The following is a 20,449-nucleotide window of genomic DNA, read 5'->3' as shown; positions in this document are numbered from 1 at the left end:
CTCGGTCTGTGATCTCTTTATCCCAGCTGCAGTTGGTGGTTGGTAAGTGGACCCTTTGAGGCTTCAGTAGTGCCTTGTGATGGATGGCTCCTGCCTGCTGGGCCCTTTGCTGCGGGATTCACCCGTGCTGGAATGTCCTCACAAAGCAGGGCAGGGAATTCAAATGTGTTCTTCTGAGAGCAGCAGTAAGTAAAGCTGCCTTTCTAGCTGTTCTCTCAATTAGCTCCTAGGAGATCTTCCTGCTTTTCTAGTTTCTCCTGGGGATATGTGACCCGATAGCATACTGCTATAAATAATTATTTTACTAGTATCAAAGTAGGTACTGTACACAAACACAAAGCAACATTTTCAGCATCTTTTTTTGGATGCTGTAAATACCAGGTTTTCAGACAGGCTGTTGCCTTTCTTCCTTTCTTGTTTCTGTTCTTTGGAATGCAGGCCTGACAGTTCTGATGTTCAGAACTTGGATTGTTAGTTTTGTGCTGCCCCTTGAAGTGAAATTGCTGGTGAGCAGCACAGAGCTCCCAACCCAAGGCAGGGAGGTGAGGGGCAGGCTGGCATTGCTGCTGCTGAGGGGGAAAGAGCAGAGGAATTGCTTTCCAGGTGGATGCTGCAGGGGATCATCACTTGTTTGTGAAAGGGGGTTGTTTAAAAGAAAAAGGAAACTGGTCATAAATGGGAATGGCACAGCAACCCCACTGAACTCCTCCCTCTATGAGAGACCAGCAAAGGACTGTTCACCCAAAGGAATGGTTATTGTATGGAGACATTTGGAGGAGCAGAGCAGCCACACCAGGCCTGCATAGCTGGATGTGGATTCTTCTGTGGGTTCAACACTGCATTGAGATTGAAGTTATTTTGGTCATCCCAGTAAAAATATGCATATACTCTATTCTGTAGTTTGAGAAACTCACCTTAAAAACTGGGATTGGGAATTGAGGCACCATAATCTCCTTGCTCTAGTTTTATGGTTCTCATTATAAAATTCTATTTTCAGAATCCAATTATTTTAAATTAAAATACTTGCCATGTGCAAAGCACCTTATAATTCCTGAGCTACTATACTTGCATTCCTTAAGTTGTGTGGGAGAAGGACCAGTATCATGCCTGTTTTACACTTGTGCAAACCTGGATACCACGTGCTGTTGCTTCTCCAGATGTGATTTGGTGACAAACCAATAAATAGTCTTACACTTGCCAGTGTTCTGTCAGAACAGGATTATTAGATCTTTTACCCTCTTTGGAGAGGAAGAAGTGAGCGATAGAGCTGATAAAATCTGATCTGGGTAACTGAGAGCATTTTAATGAGGCATTTTTGGGAGGTGAAGAGGATGTTTGTCCTGACATCCACTGCAGGTGTTGATGTCACCATGAGCTGTATGTGTGGCACTGCTGGGCTGGTGTGTGCTCCATCCACAGAATGGTCACATCTGTGGGACACAGGCTCTGCAGGACACTGCTCAGTGCCCTCACATTAGTGCTCTTCTCCCTAGAATTGGCTTCACTTTGTTTTGACTCACTGAGCTGAGAACAATAAAAAACTTTAAAATATTATTTTCTTCTTTAGCAAACTGTCTAACAGGAGTATGTGATGTTCTTTATCTTTCTTTCTGTAGGTCAGTAACAGATCCACGAGATGGAAAGAGAGTTGCACTCAAAAAGATGCCCAACGTCTTCCAAAATTTGGTCTCTTGTAAAAGGGTCTTCCGGGAGTTGAAGATGTTGTGTTTTTTTAAGCATGACAATGTAAGTAAATTCAAAGTAATCTTGAAATCTTTGAGAAAACTTAAATGTAAAATGGAGCTCTCTGGAACAGAAGTGTGTTTTGTTACAGAATATCTAAAATGCTTTTCAGTGATCAGATTTTCTAGAAACTCAGATATTACTGTTGCAGACACTATAAAAATGAAACTGTCAAGAGTCTAAGGATACTCATCATTTCCCCTCCAAGGTGTTTGCAAACACACAGTGGGTACACTTCTGCCCAGCCTTATTTCAGGCTTCAGGTGAATAAATGTCAGGCTGCACAGAGCTGTGTCAGCTGGACCCTGTTCCTCCTGAGCTGTTCTGTGCTCCATGGTGCTGTCCCCTTTGCTGGTCCTCTCCCAAACCTGCTTTAGGTAAAATCAGTCAGCTTAAGTTAAAACATTTAAACACTATTTGGGTTGACCTATGAAGTTTGAAGTGCATCTGAAGTTTGGGTGCTTCACCCAAATGTCATGAACCTTCCCAGGATAGTATCCAAATGACCACACCAAGGAGTGTCTTTCTCTGTGAGAGGATGGGAATTCTCTGCTGCTGCTTTTCTGTGTTTTTGCTTTTTTCTACCTTTTTTACTTTTTGCTTTTTGTACCACTGAACTGCTTATTCAGAATGGGAACAAATTTGGGGTTTTCAATTCCCATGTGGAAGCAGTGAATCACAAAACTCTGAAAGACTAAAGGCAGAACAAAGTGTAATATCTTCTGCTTTTACATTTCTTTTTCTGGAATTATTTCTTTCAAAGATTCTATGTTCATATATATTGTAAAGAAACCACTTTTTATTGGATAGATAAATTTGTGCTTTCAAACTACTACTCAAACAGCTGGAAAAAATGCCTTCAGTTAGAAAAGAGAGAGACATTGAATGTACAGAATGTCTGACATGGTGGGTTATTAAATTTACATACCTGGTGAGACAGAACATTGGTCTGTCTGTGGGATAGAATCAAATGAAGCCATGTGAGAAATGTGCAGTCTGTCTTTTTGAAAGGGATTTGTTCTGGAATAGACCTTCACCTTGTGTGGTGTTTCCTAGGTACTCTCTGCCCTCGACATCCTCCAGCCTCCACACATCGACTATTTTGAAGAAATGTATCCTAAATATAAAAATAGAACATCTTAATTGAGGTAGATGTGATTTTCATTAGCTTAGAAGCTGCCAGTGTGTGGTGTAATCTATGAAATGGAACCACAGAAGCCTCGAGCCTGCATGTGGACAGTTTTATTTCCAGGAGTGAACCTGTAGCATCCAGAGCTGTGAGGTGGGGCTGGGGTGGGATGGTGCAGGGCTGAGCTGAGCTTTGGGATGGTGCAGGACTGAGCTGAGCTTTGGGATGCTGCAGGACTGAGCTGAGCTTTGGGGTGGATGGTGCACGACTGAGCTGAGCTTTGGGATGGTGCAGGGCTGAGCTGAGCTTTGGGGTGGGTGGTGCAGGACTGAGCTGAGCTGTGATTGCACTGGGCCAGGGTGTGCAGGGAGTGTGGGACTGACCAGCAGGCCCTGCTGCAGCTGCTGCTGCTCACGGGGATCCCCCCAGAACATTTTTCTGAAAACTATCCAGTAATTAATCTCCTTTCAGGTATTTGTATTTTAAAAGACTCTGTGGTGGTTTCAGAGAGTTCTGCCTTCACAGGCTTTGAAGCCTGAGTTACCAGAGAGGTTTCAGGGCACTGGCAGGGCTGTGGCTTTCCTTAGTCAGCTCTGTCCTGGTGCAGAGCCCACTGCCCAGAGCTGTGTCCCACAAACGTTCTGTGTCACTGATGCAGCACAGGTACCAGCTGCCTGTGGGGAACTGGGTTCTGGCAGTGAATTTGAGGGAAAAACTTCACATGAGGGTCATGTTTTGGTTTGGTTGTTTTCCTTTTCTAACTTGGCTTGGGCTGTCTTCTGGTTGTGAAGGAGGGAATTTCTGCTTTCTGGAGTACTGAAAAGTGAATCCCTGAGCTGGGAGGGCTCTGACTCTCATGGCAGGAGAAGTTCTTTGCCACTCCTGTGGTTAGACTTGGGCAGGTTGGGTTTTGGTGCTGGTGGGTCTAAGCTGCTTTTTTGTATGACCCACTTTACAGTTAATGGGTGGGAAATTGTCATTATTTTTAGGTAACCTGAACTTTTGAAGTATGGTTTGATCTATTTATGTAATACCTTGGATTGATTGGTGAAGAAAGTAGGTGTAATCAACGTGGTAGTTTTAACCAAAGTACAGCACAACTTGCTGGTGGAGAAACACATTTAGTTGAAAATATTGCTGTGCTGTACTGGGGCTTTTTCATATGAGTTTAGGTAAAGCTTTAAAATTCTGCTTTGATATTTCTTTCACGTGAAGAGCATATAAGTAGTCTTCAGAAACTGGATTTTGGTTATGTGCACTAGTTCAATGCCCTCATTTAGAACAAGTCATATGAGTTATAAATCAGATCTAGGTTAAGGATTACTCCTTCCGTGTAATTGTACAATCAAGAATATTTAAATGGGATAAGCTTATTTTTATGAGCTTAGCTACTGCCAAGTTTTGAATATAAAACCAAAATGTTAGTTTCCTTCATGGCTAACTGACTTTAAGTCATTCTGAGTTGTGTTCTATAGAGCTGCCTTTTTTAATATTTTTGTTAATTTCTTGACTCTAATATTGACAACAGAAGATTATGTGTAATCTTCTTTGTCCTTTCTTTTGAAATAATTACACTAAGTGCACTTAGGACCCTTACATTCCTTAAAAGAATGAGTTAGTAAATGTTTTGATTTATATACCCATTTTTAATTGCATGTGTTTCTGCTTACTGTAGTGTAAAGAGAACTTACTAGAGATTGGTTTGAAAAAGATCAGGTAAAGATTTTGGGGGGTGTAGGTGTGAAAACTTCTTTTGTTGGTCCACTGGTAGAGTTCCCAGTGAGATCATAGGGTTGTTCCATTTTTGCAGTAGGACATATTGAGCAGTGATAAAAGCCTAAAGGGCTCCAGTTGGTATTGAGTGATTTCCTTTGTTCTTTCCAAAGAGTTGTAGTGCCCTTTTTGGGGAAAGAAATGTAATAAAAGAATGACTAAAATGATATGAATGATGTGTTGCAAATGAGCTGGTAGAGTTCATTTCAATTATTCAGTGTTTCGTAGGAATTGCAGAGTGTATTTTTTAAAGAGAACTAATTATAAAACCACCTTTACATTTTAATGGTAAATTAAAAGATTTCTAAGGAAACCGGTGATGAATAAAGGAATTTTAATCTAGTGAGATTTTTGTTTAGGATGAAATTCCTGGCAAACACTCAGATTGATATAATTTGAATTAATAATGAGGCTTTTGGTTGAAAATCTTTGTGGCCACATTGAATCTTACAGGTATTGATGTTTTTGCCAATATCACCTAGTGCAAAAATGAATGATTGATAGCCCTTTTTTCCAATTACAACATTTTTCCACAGCTGACTGTAATACTGAATTCAGTAACTGCAGATCCACGGATGTTCTCCTTTAAGAACCATCCAAAGTTTCTGTAGTAACTTTTTGAAAACTTTGTCCATTAAAGTGGGTATCAGAAGCTGCTGAAAAGCCACCACTTTCCAGGGGTGGGGTCTGGGAAAGGTTTGAATAGCAGTAAAAGCAAAGACGTGCAGTAAATGCACAGAGAGATGGAAGAGCTGTGTTCTGGTGGGTTCTGGGGTAGATCCTGGTGTCTGCAGGGTGGAGAGGAGCAAGGTGAGGGGCTGCTGCAGGCAGTGAGGGCAGTGCCAGCCCTGCTGGACCAGCAGCGCATGCCCACCCTGGGACAGGGTTTTCCTCTGATCCATCGCTGGAGCCAGTTCCTCTGGGCCAGCACCCAAACCAGCTGGGCAGGGACTGCCCCGGTCACTCTGAGCCACAGAACTGGGGTTTGAGAGGTGCAGAGACCAAGTCCAAGCCACAATGAGGGTGCCACATCACCCAGGGCACACATCCCTTCCTAACATTCATCTGTCGCTTTATAAAATTCACCAACTCAGCAGGTCCCAGCCAGCAGAGCAAGCCGAGTTCTTTTGTGCCGCGCATTTGCTTTGATAATTACTCTGAGGCAAATTGGTACATTTGTAGATCTAATTTTATACAGCTACTTAACTAATTACTGCTGTCAGGAGCAATTTCTCTGCGGGAGCAGTGCCGTGCTCAGCGCCAGCGGCCGCCCCGCGGCCGGGCCTGCGGTGGCACTGACAAGGGCAGACTGAGGTACCTGTGCGAGCAGGGGCTGCCGTCCCCGGCCTTGGGGCCCTTGGCTCCGTGTCCCCAGCAGTGGCTGCTGCAGGCAGGGTCCCACGGTGGCACTGACAAGGGCAGACTGAGGTACCTGTGCGAGCAGGGGCTGCCGTCCCCGGCCTTGGGGCCCTTGGCTCCGTGTCCCCAGCAGTGGCTGCTGCAGGCAGGGTCCCACGGTGGCACTGACAAGGGCAGACTGAGGTACCTGTGCGAGCAGGGGCTGCCATCCCCAGGCTTGGGGCCCTTGGCTCCGTGTCCCCAGCAGTGGCTGCTGCAGGCAGGGTCCCGCCGTGGCGCTGACAAGGGCAGACTGAGGTACCTGTGCGAGCAGGGGCTGCCATCCCCGGCCTTGGGGCCCTTGGCTCCGTGTCCCCAGCAGTGGCTGCTGCAGGCAGGGTCCCAGCAGCCGCAGGGGCCCGTGGGTCACGGCAGACCCTGCTGCCGCCAGCCCTGGCTCAGTTAGCAGAGACAATGATCAGATGGCGGCTGCTGCTGCTGCTGCTGCTGCTGCTGGGGTTAATGGCACCTCTGAGCCTGTCAAGGGCTTGATTTAATGCGCCCCAGACCTGCCGTGGTGCAGGTGCCATTTCAGGCCCTCATTTAATTTAAGCTGCTTTAGTTGGCATGGCAACTAGTTGAGACATCTGGGAGACATTATGCTCGGGATTGAGATTTAGGGGGATTTGTGGCGTAGCAAAACAAAAATCTTATCGTAATAAAGTGCAGAGTAATGCTTTTGGGTTTTTAAAAGTATTTTGCATTAAATTGAATGTAAAGATTTGTTGCAGGTATAAGGTAAACTGCAGATTTTAAAAGTCTGGTATAAATATTTAAAAGGGTCTTTGCTAAAGGAAAAGAAAAATTAGAGGACTACAAATTATGGTGCTGCAGGGTTGGGTTTTTTTCTTTATGAATTCTTTATGAATGCAATTTTAATATTTTTTTCCTCAAAAAGTTGGAGATATTTAATTTATAAAATGAGTTTTTGTGTGGTGTTCTGTTGGCAGATGAACCCTTTGGCCAACAGGGATTTAGCTGGAGAGGGTTTGTAGAGCAACAGATGAAAGCAGAGCATTGACTGGGTAGAGATGAAGGAAAATGAGCGTTCAATACCTGGCTGTATCAGTTAACATGAGGCAAATGTGTTTTACCTCCTTCAGCCACAAATGTGATAATAGCAGAATTCTGTTTCAAATGTGACTGCTAAACTAAGCTTTTAAAGCAGTGATGTTTTTAATTGATGCCTGTATTTCCCTCAGTATTTATTGGAATGATTTCTCTGTCTGTCATTGTTGCCCCACAGCCAGGACATTGTCAGGATGGTCTCCATCCTATAGGGTGCAGCTTTCACCCTATTTCACTGCTTTGGAACCCCCCTGAGCACACACAGGCCCCTCTGGAGCCACCTCCCCTCAGTCTCACTGGTAATTTGCCTTCCAGTAACTTTGTACAACTACCTTCATGCAAACTCTCATGGACTAATCCGTTTTCTTTCACAAGCTGTTTTTTATTTTCATTCCTGTAAGAATTTGACCTCTAGAGCAGCTTTCTTCTCTTTAACTCAATAGTTCTGACCTGTAAGAGCTCAAGTAAGTAGGAGTTAGTGAATGTTTCAAGAGATTCTGTGCCTGTTGTGCTTTTCCTTAACCACTGAACTGCAGATATGTTGTCACTGAGTTGATGCAGAGTGACCTCCATAAAATTATCGTCTCTCCTCAGCCTCTCAGCTCGGATCATGTCAAAGTTTTTCTTTACCAGATTTTAAGAGGTAATTTTTCTTCCTCTAAATTTAATGAAAATTGTGTAGTAGAAGTATTTTTTTCCTTAATGTTTATTCTCAAGACATTCTTATCTTGAATAAGCTTCCTGTAGGAACTTCTTTTAATTTCATATTTGAATAAATACCAAGCTTGAATTATTGTAGCTACAAGAGCATGGCACCCCTGCTGCCTTAAAGCATTGTCAGGGAAAGAAAAGTCATGCTTTTAGAATCATGGAACAAAAAGGACACTTAGACTGAACCAGATGGGTAAATATGTGTAATTATATCCCCTCAAGGCAAAAATTGTTACTGAAAAACAGAGCAGGAAGAGGCATCTGAAAATTCCAGTGTGGGGATTAGCAGAGTATCCATGCCATAATCAGAGGGATGATGCTTTGCTTTTGATTTGTTGTTTGTTGGGTTTCTGGGGGGAGGGGGGTTTTTATAAAAAGACTGCTAAATTCCTTTTTCTGCCTATTTTATATACTCCATAATTTTACCCTGTCATTAAGTGACTGAGTGTGCACTAGTGGCTGGGAGTTACTCATTTTAAAACAGAGGCACAGGCAAAGCCTTTGCTGATCAGGAGTTGCCAGATCTTTTGGGAAAATGTTGTCAACCTTGAACTTCTTCTAAAAGAGAGAAAAAAAAATTAAATTTTCTTTAACATTTCAGGTCTGAAATATCTACATTCTGCTGGCATTTTACATCGAGACATTAAACCAGGGAACCTACTCGTGAACAGCAACTGTGTCCTTAAGGTGCTGCTTACATTTATTGAAGATGTTTGTGTGTCTATGTTGTTAATTTGTAAACAAAAAACATTCAGTGTGAACACTTCCCCTGAAAGTCCATGTAAATGGAAGAAAATCCTGCAGAATTTTTAAAAAGTAGAATTGGAGCAAGCATCTGTCTTTCCCCCTTTTCTCCCTGCCTCTCCCCACATCTCTGAAGGCCAGAGAGAGAGAATTCCTGAGTTTGGCTGGGGTGGGATGTCCTGTGCCTGGGAGGGGCAGGGGGTTCTCAGTGTCCCTGTGCTCCTCAGGGGAAGATGACACCAAATGCCCAAGGCACTTCCATTAACCTTGGGCATTTGGAATTTTGGAGCACTGAGGTGTGTTGTACAGCTCTGCCAAACACAAAAATTCTGTGTTCTTTACAGGGATTTGCTGAGAATTCTAATTGGCAAAGTTTGGTCAGTTTTCTTAACCCTTGTGGTTCAAGACATTTTTAACAATTCTCCAAGCCCAAATGAGTAGAGATGAATCTTTAGTATTTTGAGACATGTCATGAGCGAGTGAAGTTTGTTTGAGTTGAAATACTCTGTACCCAGAGGTTGGGTTTTTTGTAGTGCAAAGCTTTTTAATCTTTCAGATTATAAATATTGTAATGCCAACTTAAAATGTACTGTGATTTCAAATCAAATTGTAGGAAGTCTAAATGGCTGTGGAGCAAAGCAACACGATTTCCTCCTATCCCCTCTCCCCTGGCTTATGCAGCTACAGCAGATTATCTGATGTATTTAAATGCTGGTTGGGGATCCCCTGCCTCCTTCCCAGAAGGTTGCCTACTTGAAACGCAGAAGGTGTTTTGGTTGTTTTAATTTTCTTATTTACCTTCTCAATTTAGATTTGTGATTTTGGATTGGCCAGGGTGGAAGAGTTAGACGAATCCCGGCACATGACTCAGGAAGTTGTCACTCAGTATTACCGTGCTCCGGAGATCCTGATGGGCAGCCGCCACTACAGCAATGCCATCGACATCTGGTCTGTTGGCTGCATCTTTGCAGAGTTGCTTGGCAGAAGGATATTGTTCCAGGCACAGAGTCCCATCCAGCAGGTACCTCTGGATATATCCACCTCACCTCTCCCTGCCAGCCTTCCTGCTGCCCCTGCCCCTGCAGGCAGAGCTGCACCTCAGGGGACACAGGGAGGGGCTGCAGAGTCCAGGGGAGGCAGCAGAGCTGGGAAAGGGCTGGAGAACTCCTGAGGGAGCTGGGCAGGGGCTCAGCCTGGAGCAAAGGAGGCTCAGGGGGGACCCCCTGGCTCTGCACAGCTCCTGCCAGGAGGGGACGGCCAGGGGGGTCAGGCTCTGCTCCCAGGGGACGGGGACAGGATGTTGATTTGTGGTAGTGGGGAATCTGCTGCTCCAGTGGAGAGAAGCCCCGTGTCTGAGCTGTGTCCCGTGTGCTCTGTGCAGCTGGATCTGATCACAGACCTGCTGGGCACGCCGTCGCTGGAGGCGATGAGGACGGCTTGTGAAGGCGCCAAGGCACACATACTCAGGGGTCCTCATAAACAGGTACTGCAGGGCTGCCTGCAGCCACACAGCCCCAGAGGCAGGGGCAGGGCCAGGCTTTCCCATCCTGGCTGAATGCCCATGGCCTGTTGGTCAAGAACCCCGGCCTGGCTGTTTGCTCTCAGAGCTGTCCGTGCCTGCGCTCGGGGCTGAGTTGGGCACAGGGGGTTGTGGTGCTTGGGATGGGGGCTGATCTGTGCTGACTCCACCTGCTGTGGAGACAAGGGGGCTTTTCACCAGTCAGGGGCAGTTGTAGCTTCTGCCCTGGGGGATTGTTGGACTTGATGACCCAGGTAAAAGTCCCTTTCTGAGGCAGCAGTGTTTTGATACCTACTTTGAATGAAGATGTTAAATTTAAGTGTTAGTACTGGCAAGAGACATAAATTAAAATTGACAGTATAATTCATAAAGCCCTGGAGGGCTGCTGCACTGCCAGGCTCAGCAGTGTTAGAGCTGGAATTCACCCCCTGCCCAGAGCCAAGGGCAGAACCTCCAGCACCCCAAGGCCAGAGGGTCCCTGCACACCTGAGCTCAGACCTGAGCTGCTCAGGAAGGCCCAGTGAGAGGCTGAAAGCTGAGATACAGCATTCAACACAACTGGAGTAAAAGTTAGCTTGGAAAAAGACACCAAACCAAAGGAAAAAGGCAGGATGGAGTCATTGTGCTGACTGGGCAATAAAAAGGGCAAATGCAATGTAGTGTTAACAGATACAAAGAAATGCTTGTGCAGGCATCTCTAGTGCAGGGCTAAGGCTCTGTGGCTCTCCAATAGGGTCATTTTTATGATTGCTAGCAAAATTAACAAAATTATTGGCCTGTACTTGCTCCAGTAGTTAAGTTTGCATCATTATTTTCTGCATGTTGAAGTAATTTCTCACGTCTGCTCACTACAATAGTAGTTACCATAGAAATGAGCATTGCATGTATATTCTGCTTTATTATTGACATGTGGGAGCTCTGCCACCCTGGCACTTTGGATCCACTACATAAAGTTGTCGCTGTTCCATTTCATGACAGGATTTTTTAATTTGAGCATTAATAACAGAAGGATTTCCTTCAGATTTTCTCTGCCAGTTTTAAGTTAAGTTTATTTTTCTGCTGTTGTGTGCTAGAAGAGTTGTGACTCCTAAAGCCAGTGTCTCATGACCCACAGGATGAGAATCCTAAAAAGCTAGCGAGGTGAAATGGTAGAAAAAGTTTCCACTACAGATTTAATGTCCTGTACCCACAAAGTTGTAAGAAATACACTCTAAGAGTTAGTTATGTGTGTGTTGGGGAAAACAATGTCCATTCTCCCTGGAGTGCCCTGGGAGCTGGTGTGCTCGTTGCACCTTGGAGACCAGGGATATAGAGCATTCAGGTGATGATTGGTATTTTTGTTTCCAACTTGAAGCACACTTCATGTTGGAGTGCAGATTTCTGGCTTTTCATATTCTGAAATGGAGCTTTTGCTGGTTGTAAGTGGTTAAACGTTGCTGGTTTCCTAATTAGACTAACAGGGAGAGAAGCCCAAGTTAGAAACGGGCGATTGCTTTGTCACACCAACTATTTTTACTCGCCGTAGGTGAGCGCAGTGGGAGAGAGGGGTGAGGCATTTTGCTGCTCTGTGCAAAAATAGATTAATGCCAGAAGTTTCTGATTAAACCCCCCCTACCCCACTGTGTGCTGGCAAAATGGGTATTTACATACTCTGTAGACTTTGTCAGTTTGGTATTTAAAAGTTCAAGTGAATTTTGTCCCTGGCAGCCCCAGGGTGAGCGAGCTGTCCCTGTTCCTGCTGACCCCCTTCCCAAAGGAAAACGTGTGGGGTCCATCCCCTGCCTGCTGTGATCCCTCTGCTGTGGGAGAGCAGGCCAGGAGGAGGAGAGTTACCAAGCACTGCAGCTTTATATTCCATAGCCTGCCCTGAGAAACCAAGGCTGGGGAGTGCTCAGGGCTCTGGGTGGCACTTCAGGGTTAACTTCAACTGATGTCACTCTAGAGGTGTAATTTTTGTTTATACTGGGAAATTTACAGCAACCCTGACATCCAGTACAGTCCTTCTGTCACTGTCCCTGTTGGTCACTGTCAGTCAGCTGTGGATTGCCTGGGCAAGGAAAAGCAAAGTAATCCATAATTTGGCATGGATTGAGATTAAAAAAGGAACTACTGGAAATGATGGAGTTAATCCAACCCTGGAGCAGCTACAGCTGGGAGTGGTGTCTGTAGAGAAAAATACAGAAAGAAAAGCAGGTTTTTCCAGGGATTACACCTGAACTGAGGGGAGCAGTGATCAATTGGACCTTTATTACAGTGGCTGGGTTTTGCAGTGGTGATTATTGTCATGCTGGAAGGCGTTAGGTACCACTTGTCCCCTGTAACAAGGAGTTTGTCCTTGCTGCCTGGAATAGCGCGTGCGGGAACGGGGTTCTCCTGCTGATGGATCTGACAGGACACTCTGTGCTTCTCTTCCTCCCATTCCCCCTACAGCCATCCCTTCCTGTCCTATATACACTCTCCAGTCAAGCTACACATGAAGCAGTTCATCTCCTTTGCAGGATGTTGGTCTTTGATCCAGTAAGTAGCACTGAAAATCACCTCTAATGCTTCTGCTTTGAACGGTTTTTGTTGTCTGATGCTTAAATGAATGTTGTAAGTCAAGGAGTGCTTTAGCTGGTTTCCTTCTACATGGCATTGCAGTACTTCTGGTCCATGAAAAAAGTAAAAATATTGTATAATTGGCTGATCAATTCCCCCTGGAATGGGGGTTTCAGGTTTCAAACCGAGTGGTCCTGGGAAGGAAGCCTGGCAGTGGGAAGGATGAGGCTGTGCATGACTCATGCTCTTTTCCGAGCTGGGTGTAGGTAGCAGAACATCAGCTACTTTGATGCAGTTCTAATTAGGGACACGGGGGTGTTCCTGGTCTTGCAACACACAAAAAATTCCTCCTGCATCCCCAATCACAGAACAGGATCGTTTTTCCACTGAGCATCTGTTTTTCTAATAAAAATGTGCTGCTGTGGATTTTTGATTTTGTTTCTTGGGACATTGTAGAGAATTGTCACAAGAAAATATGATATTGCAATTGATAATCTTAACTATTTCATTCCCACAGAACCCCCCCAGTATCGCAAATGTAAAACAGAGTGACTGCAGTGCAAAGGAGGAGGCTGGGGGTTGATGAAGCATTTAGAAGCACTGCCTTTGGAGTGTATTTTTTTTAAACCTTAAGATTGCTTTGCTGAGCAGAACCATGGAAATGTTAAACCATAACTTCCACACTTAAAAAACAAAAATTCCTTTCTGACTCCCTCAACAGTTAGAATGCTGTCTTTCCCAGCTTGTTTTGATTTATTGCAGGAGTCACAGCTGTAAGGTTATCTGTAGAAAAAAGCCTTTGAAAGGCAAGTTCCTAAGAGCTGTGTGCCGCGGTGGCTGAGCCGGGTCGGTGCCACCCAGGCTGGTTTGTGAGCCTCAGCTCCCCTCTAGTGGCAGCTCCCTCCACACCACCGCGGGTCTGTTCAGCCCTGAGGATGAAGTGATGAGTAGTTCCTGACCTCACGCCTGCTCTCTTCCCTCCCATGCTGCTCCCAGTCCAAAAGGATATCTGCTAAGGATGCCTTAGCTCACCCCTACCTGGACGAGGGCCGCTTGCGGTACCACACCTGCATGTGCAAGTGTTGTTTCTCCACTTCGACTGGCAGAGTTTATACCAGTGATTTTGAACCCATCACTAATCCCAAATTCGATGACACTTTTGAGAAGAACCTCAGTTCTGTTCGGCAGGTTAAAGGTGAGCAGGAGTTAACCTTGCATGTGCAGTTGTCCCCTGCAGCAGGGGGACATGGGGTGGAGCTGGGAGGGAGTTGGGATTTGTGCTCTGCATCCACACAGTGACCCCGGTGCTGGTTTCTTTTAGGTATTTTTCCGTAGTAGACACTGGAAATAATTTCTTTTCACCAAAAGAACAGAATTGTAAGTGTTCTGAGATAAGGCAGTGGCACAAGCGTGAGCTGACCTGCAGAAATCTGTGGGTTTCAGACCTCAGCAGTGCCCATCCCTGTTCCTCATCCTTTTGCTGAAGGATGGCTCTGGATGAAGGGGAAATCACAGTGTGGCCGTTTGGGGCTGTGAGGTGTGACCTCCACAGCTGTCCTGCAGCCTGGAGCTGAAGCTGAGCAGTCAGATTTAGGGAAGCTGGAGCTCTTCTATCCTCCCTAAAATGTACTCTCAATAAGGGAAGTTCTCTTTCCCTCCAGTTGACATTGCATTTTACTGAAGCCAGAAGTGTTAATGCTGTGTTGTTTTGTATTTTTCTCCTGTGTACAGAAATAATTCATCAGTTCATTTTGGAACAGCAGAAAGGAAACAGAGTGCCTCTCTGCATCAACCCTCAGTCTGCTGCTTTTAAGAGCTTTATTAGGTAACTGTATGTAATCACATCTGATATTAATTCCCATTTATTAGTGGTACAGAATTCACACAGCCAGAATGTTTTATGTTTTCAGTTCCTGAGCTAGGAAGGGCCCATAGATAAAACCCTTGTGAACTGTATTTATAAATTCTTCTAGAATTTTAAGTAAAACATGCAAAAAAAGTTTCAAGTAACGTTTTGTGCAAAAGAACAGAAGTCAGACCTAAACTGGAATTGGGAAGGTTGGCAAGTTGAGTTTTGGTTGTGGAGCTGCAGGGTGAAGGCATTGAAAGGAGGGACTGAGGGGTGGAAATGCACAGATAAAGGAATATTTGCTGTGGGTGCTGGTGGCTCGGGTTGGGTTTGGGGTTTGGTACTGGGGGCTTTGGTCCCCCTGGGCTGTGAGCTGTGTCCCTGGGCCTGCAGTGGGCACTGAGCTGTGTCCCTGGGCCTGCAGTGGGCACTGAGCTGTGTCCCTGGGCCCTGCACTGAGCAGTTCTGTGTCTGTGTCTGTGTCTGTCTGTCTGTGTCTGTCTGTGTCTGTCTGTGCCTGTGTCTGTCTGTCTGTCTGTGCCTGTGTCTGTGCCTGTGCAGCTCCACGGTCGCCCAGCCCTCCGAGATGCCGCCGTCGCCGCTGGTGTGGGAGTGACCCGAGCGCCCCGTACTACTGAAGATGTAATGTAGCTTTCCACTGGAGCCTGGGATTTGCAATTCTGGAGGTTAATCATGCTTGTACTGTAATTTTACTAATGAAGTTTTAAATTAACAACCACTACTTGTACAATATGAATAATACTTAGAAATGTACTAGACTTTTAATCTTGTAAAGTGGTTGTGCTTTTAGAAGAAAATATTTTACCCAGAGTTGCACGTGTTTTATGAATTCTAGTGCAGCTGTGATGGCTCAGCTCAGAACAAACAGAATTGAACCAAATTCGGGGAGGTTTTTTCCTTTTTTTTTTCCCTTTTTTCCCTTTTTTTTTTAATTGAAGTGAGATTGTACAAACAGACATACATTTTGATATTGAGCCATTCCTGAAGATTTTGGGTTTTCTAAAACTAAGGAATACAGAAAACTTGACTGCGACCAATCATGAAGTCCCTCTGGGTGGCCGTGGCCATGGGAAGTGGCCACGTCCCCTGATGCCCAACCCTATAAATAGCTTCTCACTAGAGCTGTGATGGTGATGTGTGCTGTTCTAAAATCAAATGTTGTGAGTAGAGAGAATGAGTTTGTGACTAGGAGAGACTAAACTTCTGTTTCCTTACCCAGTATAAATATATATATATATTTAATCTATTTTTATTAGAAGTTTTTCTGCTCTTTCTTACATAAAACCCCCAGCATGCATCTTCTATGTGTGTAAATAATTCCATTTATGGGCTAATTTCAGAGATCCCTGACATCATTGCTGTATAGAGAGAAACTAGCTTGCACATTTTAGGTCTGTGAAATTTTGTGAGAACTTTTTCCTGCACTGGACAGTTGAGAGAAAAAAAAAGAAAAGGACAAAAAAAAAGCACATAGGGAATTCTGTTAATTGTGTTCGTGTCTTTAGGCAGAGCTGTGGAAGTCTTGAAATGTCACAGTAGTAAATAACTTTTATTACTTTTTGGCTAATTCTTTTTCTGTTGGAACACTGAATTCTGTGCATATGTATATATGAACACAAATTGAAGGCCTCTACCTCCTGGAGTATACAACTTGGTTTGTTTACCTCCACATGATTTTTTTTTTTTTAAGTTTAGTGTGGAGACTTGAAACTTGAATGTCCCTTCCAACTTTTGTATTTAAAACAAGACTAGAAAATTGAAGACTGTTTTTCACCTGTACAAAGGAATACTAAAAGGTGGTCTTAAAATTTGAGCCTTGGTCTGGAGAGAAACCATGGTGTTTGTTATGGACAATTAACTGTTAAAGTTATTGTAAGTTATCTGTATTTAGCAGAGTATTTTCAACAAGAGTGATCTGAGCTGGAATTGGAGACTATTAGTAAGTTATGTTTGGAAGTTTTAACTTCAATGAAGTAATTATTTGCTGTGAAAGAGACAAACATTGAATAACTGAACAAAGATGGTGCAATATCTTTGTTTTTTATGAGGCTCCTGAGAATAAAACCAACTGAAGCATTTCAATTCACTTGAATGAGAAACGTGTTTAATTATCGAGCCCCAGAAGACACTGGTATGAAAGGTAAAATCTCAGAGGTTGGTCAGTTAATGTGGCACACTTGCTGGTCACTTTGTAAAATGTAGATTTGGAGTACAGTGGTGAAAACATTAAATGTGACATTTGAAAATGCGGCGGTGGTGTCGTTCGTTCCTGCCCGCTCTCCTCTGGGCTGTAGCGGGGCGGGAGGCGCCGCTCCCGGCTCCGGGCGGCTCCTGCAGCCGTGGCTGCGAGCGGGGCCCGGCGGAACCGGAGCCCTGCGGTGCGGGCCGGGCTCTCACGGGACGCGGGCGTTCCTGGGCTCTGGAGCTCCGGGTCCACGCGTGCGGGGGAGAAACGGCGGGGCCGAGGTGCGGGACCGAGGGGGCCAAGAGCCGGGCTGGCGGGGGCGCGGCTGCCGGCACCCGGGGAAAGAGGGGGAGCAGGGGCAAAGAACGGGGAAATGGGGAAAAGGCCGGGGGCGGGGCCAGGGCAGGGTGTGGCCGCTGGGCGGGCCCAGGACAGGGTGTGGCCGGGGCGGGGCCAGGACAGGGTGTGGCCGCCGGGCGGGGCCGTGCCGCGGGACGTGGCCGCCGCCGGGCGCGGGGGGGCGGGGCCATCGGGGGGCGGGGCCAGCGCGGCGATGGCGGCGGCTCCGCGGTGGCGGGAGCGGCTCTTCGCCCTCTATTTCATCTCGCACATCCCGATCACGGCTCTCATCGACCTCCAGCCGCTGCTGCCCGCCGGGATCGCGCCGCGGGCCGTGAGTGGGGCCGGGGGCCGGGCCGGGGCTCGTTCCGCCGATGCGTGAGGGGCTCCCGCCGGTTTGATGGGGCCGGGGGCGGCCTGCGCCGAATCTCGTGTGTGGAGACATCGGGGGGGGAGAGGGGGAGCGAAACTGCAGCGAGAGCGTGAAGGAGCGTCTGGGAGAGAAGCGGTGCTGGTGCCACGGGATGAGTCACAGCCGGGTCATTCATTGGGGAGGAGCGGGAATGGGAACGGGAGTGGGAATGGGAGAGGGATGCTTGGCCCGCGCGTCCGGCGGCTGTGGCCGATGCTGCTGCCCAGAGCTGTGGCGGGGATGTGGCGGCCGCTCTGTGTCCCCCGGAGGCCCCGGGAACTGGTGCGGGTCACTGCTCGCCCCGGAGCGGGCGGTGGGGATGTTCCTCTGCCCAGAGCGGGCTGTGGCTGTTTCACAACTGCCCAAGGACATCCTTTCCGTGGCCATGGAAAGGCCATGGCCTCGCTGTCCCCTCGCTGTCGCGCTCGGCACCAGCGGCCGGAGGCTGCGGCAGCGCGGGGCCCGCGCAACGTGCCCCGGACGTGGCTCCTGCGGCCCCGGGCATTCTCCGATCCCGGGCTATCCCCAAATCCCTGCCAAAAATGCAACAGGGAATTGTTGCCGCAGCAGGAGCAGGCATGCCAAATTAATGAATTTATTCGTAAAAATCTCTGGTTTGCTGGGTTTTGAACAAAATCACAGAAGACAATGAACATCATAAAATCAATTAAAATAACTGTTGGATGGCAGATAATTAGTTCAGCCCTCATCATCAGGGTGTCACCTCCTGTTTGAGCTTTACAACTGGTGATTTGGTTTTTACCATCGGAACTGCCTGTAAGATTACTCCAGTATAGGAACCATTTCCAATTAATAGTTAACCAGCAGATCTCAATGCATATCTCTCTGTTCAAAGTCCAATGTAAAGCTGTGCTGGAGTTTACATTTCTGTCAGAAACTAATTGCAACTGCCTGAGCCCAAATCCTGGTGCTGAGCTGTTCCCCTGCAGCAGCCCCAGCCCTGCTCAGGAGCAGGTGCTCACAGCCTGGTGGCTTCATCCCATAGAGAACCAGGAGCTCTGCCCTGCTCTGGTGGATGCTCAGTGACTGACTGTTGTTTTGGGTTTTTTCAGCTGACAGACCTGTTGCAGCAGTATGCAACTTCCTTCAGGGACCCCCTGATGCTGCAGCCCCCAGAGTGGTTCAAGGCGTTCATCTACTGCGAAGCCTTTCTCCAGCTGCCCTTCTTCCCCATCGCTGCCTACGCCTTCCTGAAAGGTGGGGGGAACCAGGGTGATCCAGGGCATGTCCTGGGGGCATTTTTGCAGGACAGCTGCTGCTGTGCAGCAGAGAATGTTTCTGTATCATGATTAGGGGGTTTCAGGGAGGTACTGTGGAGGGCTGGGCTGCTAGGGCCCACACGAGTGTTCTACCTGAGAAAGCAGCACAGAATGAAGTTTGTCAGAAACAAAACCTTGTAACTACAGGCCCTTGTCAGGTGCAGCCATTTGTGTAACCACCATCAGCATTTGACATCTGGCTAATTTCCAGGCCAGCTAAAGGTCTGGGTCAAGCCCGTGTACTCATTTTGTTACTTTAGATCTTTCAGGATCACCCCTTTGTTCTAAATTGCCATCAGGGGAGAGAAATTTCCTTGGTTCCTACTAGTACTGAGGGTTTTTTCTGCTCCCTATTCCATCTGAGTGATGGCTTACCCTGGCAGAGAGGCAGCAGTGTTCTGTCACTCGGAATTCCGGTTGTTTCAAAATACTTAAATATTGTTTTCTTTTTGCTTCTGTACAGGTGGCTGCAGATGGATCAGGACTCCTGCCATTATCTACTCCACCCACGTGGCCACCACTCTGTTTGCCATCCTGGCCCACATCCTGTTCCACGACTTCTCCAAGGCGGAGCACGCGGGGCCTCAGACGCTGCGCGAGCGCCTGGCGCTGCTCTCCATCTACCTGCCCTACCTGCTGATCCCTCTGCTGCTGCTGTTCACCATGCTCTGCAACCCCCACTACAAACACGTGGAGAAGAGGAAAAGGAAGTAGCTGGCTCTGGAGGTCGTACACACCACACCTGTGCTGCATCTGGTTCCGACCCTGCGCTGCCGGAGTCCTCTGGGACAAACGTCTCCCTCGTGTTGGCTGCACTGGCTGCTGCAAGGAAAAATGGAATTGGTTGGAGTGCACAGCCCTGCTTCGACCACACACAGCTCTGGCAGGGGCCTGGGCCAGCCAGGGGTCGGGTCTGTGCAAGGCCTCTCTCCCAGGAAAATGGTCTTTTAACCCTTTGATGTGTAACTCTGTGAGGGGACACACACACACACACTCACTCACACTCTGCAGCTGATACTGTTCTTCCAAGGTCCCTTTTCCCAAGATGACTGTTTGGAAACCACTCAAGTAGGAAATCTGTCTTCCAACCACATATTCTGAAGAATCCCTAACCCATTACACACCGATTTGCAAAGCTGTTCTTTTGAAGCATTCCAAATCATATCATGATTCTTAACTTCCTTGCCCCTTCCTTTAAAATTTCCACTGCCTTTGCTCTGCTTCATTTTGATTAATTATAAATGTCTGATCAATGATTAATGTGCCAAAATCTGGATTCATGAATGCTTAAAGTTACCCTTGACAACCAGGAGTACTGCCCAGAGGATTCTGAAGTACTTCGGGAATTGTAACCAAGGAGTTGGAAATTTCTTTCTTCCCCAAAATCATTTCTGGTATGGAAATAAATAACTAAACGCATTAAACTGCATTCAGTCTTCTTCAGGGAGTGGCTGAAGGAGCTTGCAGTGACCACGAGATGGTGGAGAGTTCACAGAGTAAATCCATGCGTAAGTTACAGCTACAGGTAGAAGTTGTGTGGTTGGGGTTGGTTTTCATCTGGAGCCTGGTGAGGTGACGGGCCCCGTGAAGCTGCCCAGGCACTGCTGGCAGGTTTTATTCACTGTGTAAAGCTGAAGCCTTCCCCAGGCTTTGGAAAGGGCAGCGTTTCCGTACTGAAGTGCTGTACACATACACAAAATGCATGTTTGCACTTCCAACACGAGGCTCAAGTTCACACTT

At 46.7% G+C, this 20,449-nt stretch overlaps 2 protein-coding genes across 6 annotated transcripts in view; both read left to right on the top strand.

Moving 5' to 3' along the window:
* Window positions 1-16,739, top strand: part of NLK (nemo like kinase) — a 36,838-nt gene extending 20,099 nt beyond the window's left edge. For 4 of the 5 annotated variants that reach the window (XM_071448197.1, XM_071448196.1, XM_071448198.1 and 1 more), the window contains 10 exons: window positions 1,617-1,746; window positions 2,800-2,855; window positions 7,648-7,754; window positions 8,424-8,509; window positions 9,378-9,587; window positions 9,948-10,049; window positions 12,516-12,602; window positions 13,620-13,818; window positions 14,355-14,448; window positions 15,034-16,739. In XM_071448197.1, the coding sequence (XP_071304298.1) occupies window positions 1,617-1,746; window positions 2,800-2,855; window positions 7,648-7,754; window positions 8,424-8,509; window positions 9,378-9,587; window positions 9,948-10,049; window positions 12,516-12,602; window positions 13,620-13,818; window positions 14,355-14,448; window positions 15,034-15,088 (1,126 nt within the window). In that variant the 3' untranslated portion in view covers window positions 15,089-16,739. Of the gene's footprint in view, window positions 1-1,616; window positions 1,747-2,799; window positions 2,856-7,647; window positions 7,755-8,423; window positions 8,510-9,377; window positions 9,588-9,947; window positions 10,050-12,515; window positions 12,603-13,619; window positions 13,819-14,354; window positions 14,455-15,033 lie in introns of all 5 variants that reach the window. The other variant, XM_071448199.1, reaches the window with a different exon arrangement.
* Window positions 16,740-17,192: 453 nt separating this feature from the next.
* Window positions 17,193-20,133, top strand: TMEM97 (transmembrane protein 97). The gene is made up of 3 exons (XM_071448201.1): window positions 17,193-17,351; window positions 18,503-18,647; window positions 19,173-20,133. The coding sequence occupies exons 1-3, from the start codon at window positions 17,232-17,234 to the stop codon at window positions 19,421-19,423; spliced, it is 516 nt and encodes a 171-aa protein (XP_071304302.1). The 5' UTR covers window positions 17,193-17,231; the 3' UTR covers window positions 19,424-20,133.
* The last annotated feature ends 316 nt before the right edge of the window (window positions 20,134-20,449 follow it).

This window comes from Agelaius tricolor, unplaced genomic scaffold, assembly GCF_023055355.1.
Source record: "Agelaius tricolor isolate 1412-34295 unplaced genomic scaffold, bAgeTri1.0.p SCAF_25, whole genome shotgun sequence".
Lineage (NCBI taxonomy): Eukaryota > Metazoa > Chordata > Aves > Passeriformes > Icteridae > Agelaius > Agelaius tricolor.
Note: the sequence above shows the minus strand (reverse complement) of the source record. Positions and strands in the feature narration are given on the sequence as shown.

Excerpts from the sequence above, each read along its gene's own strand:
- TMEM97 (XM_071448201.1), top strand. The coding sequence starts at position 17,232 with ATGGCGGCGGCTCCGCGGTGGCGGGAGCGGCTCTTCGCCCTCTATTTC. Across the intron at positions 17,352-18,502 it reads CCGGGATCGCGCCGCGGGCC|CTGACAGACCTGTTGCAGCA; the intron begins GTGAGTGGGGCC and ends GGGTTTTTTCAG. Across the intron at positions 18,648-19,172 it reads TGCCTACGCCTTCCTGAAAG|GTGGCTGCAGATGGATCAGG; the intron begins GTGGGGGGAACC and ends GCTTCTGTACAG.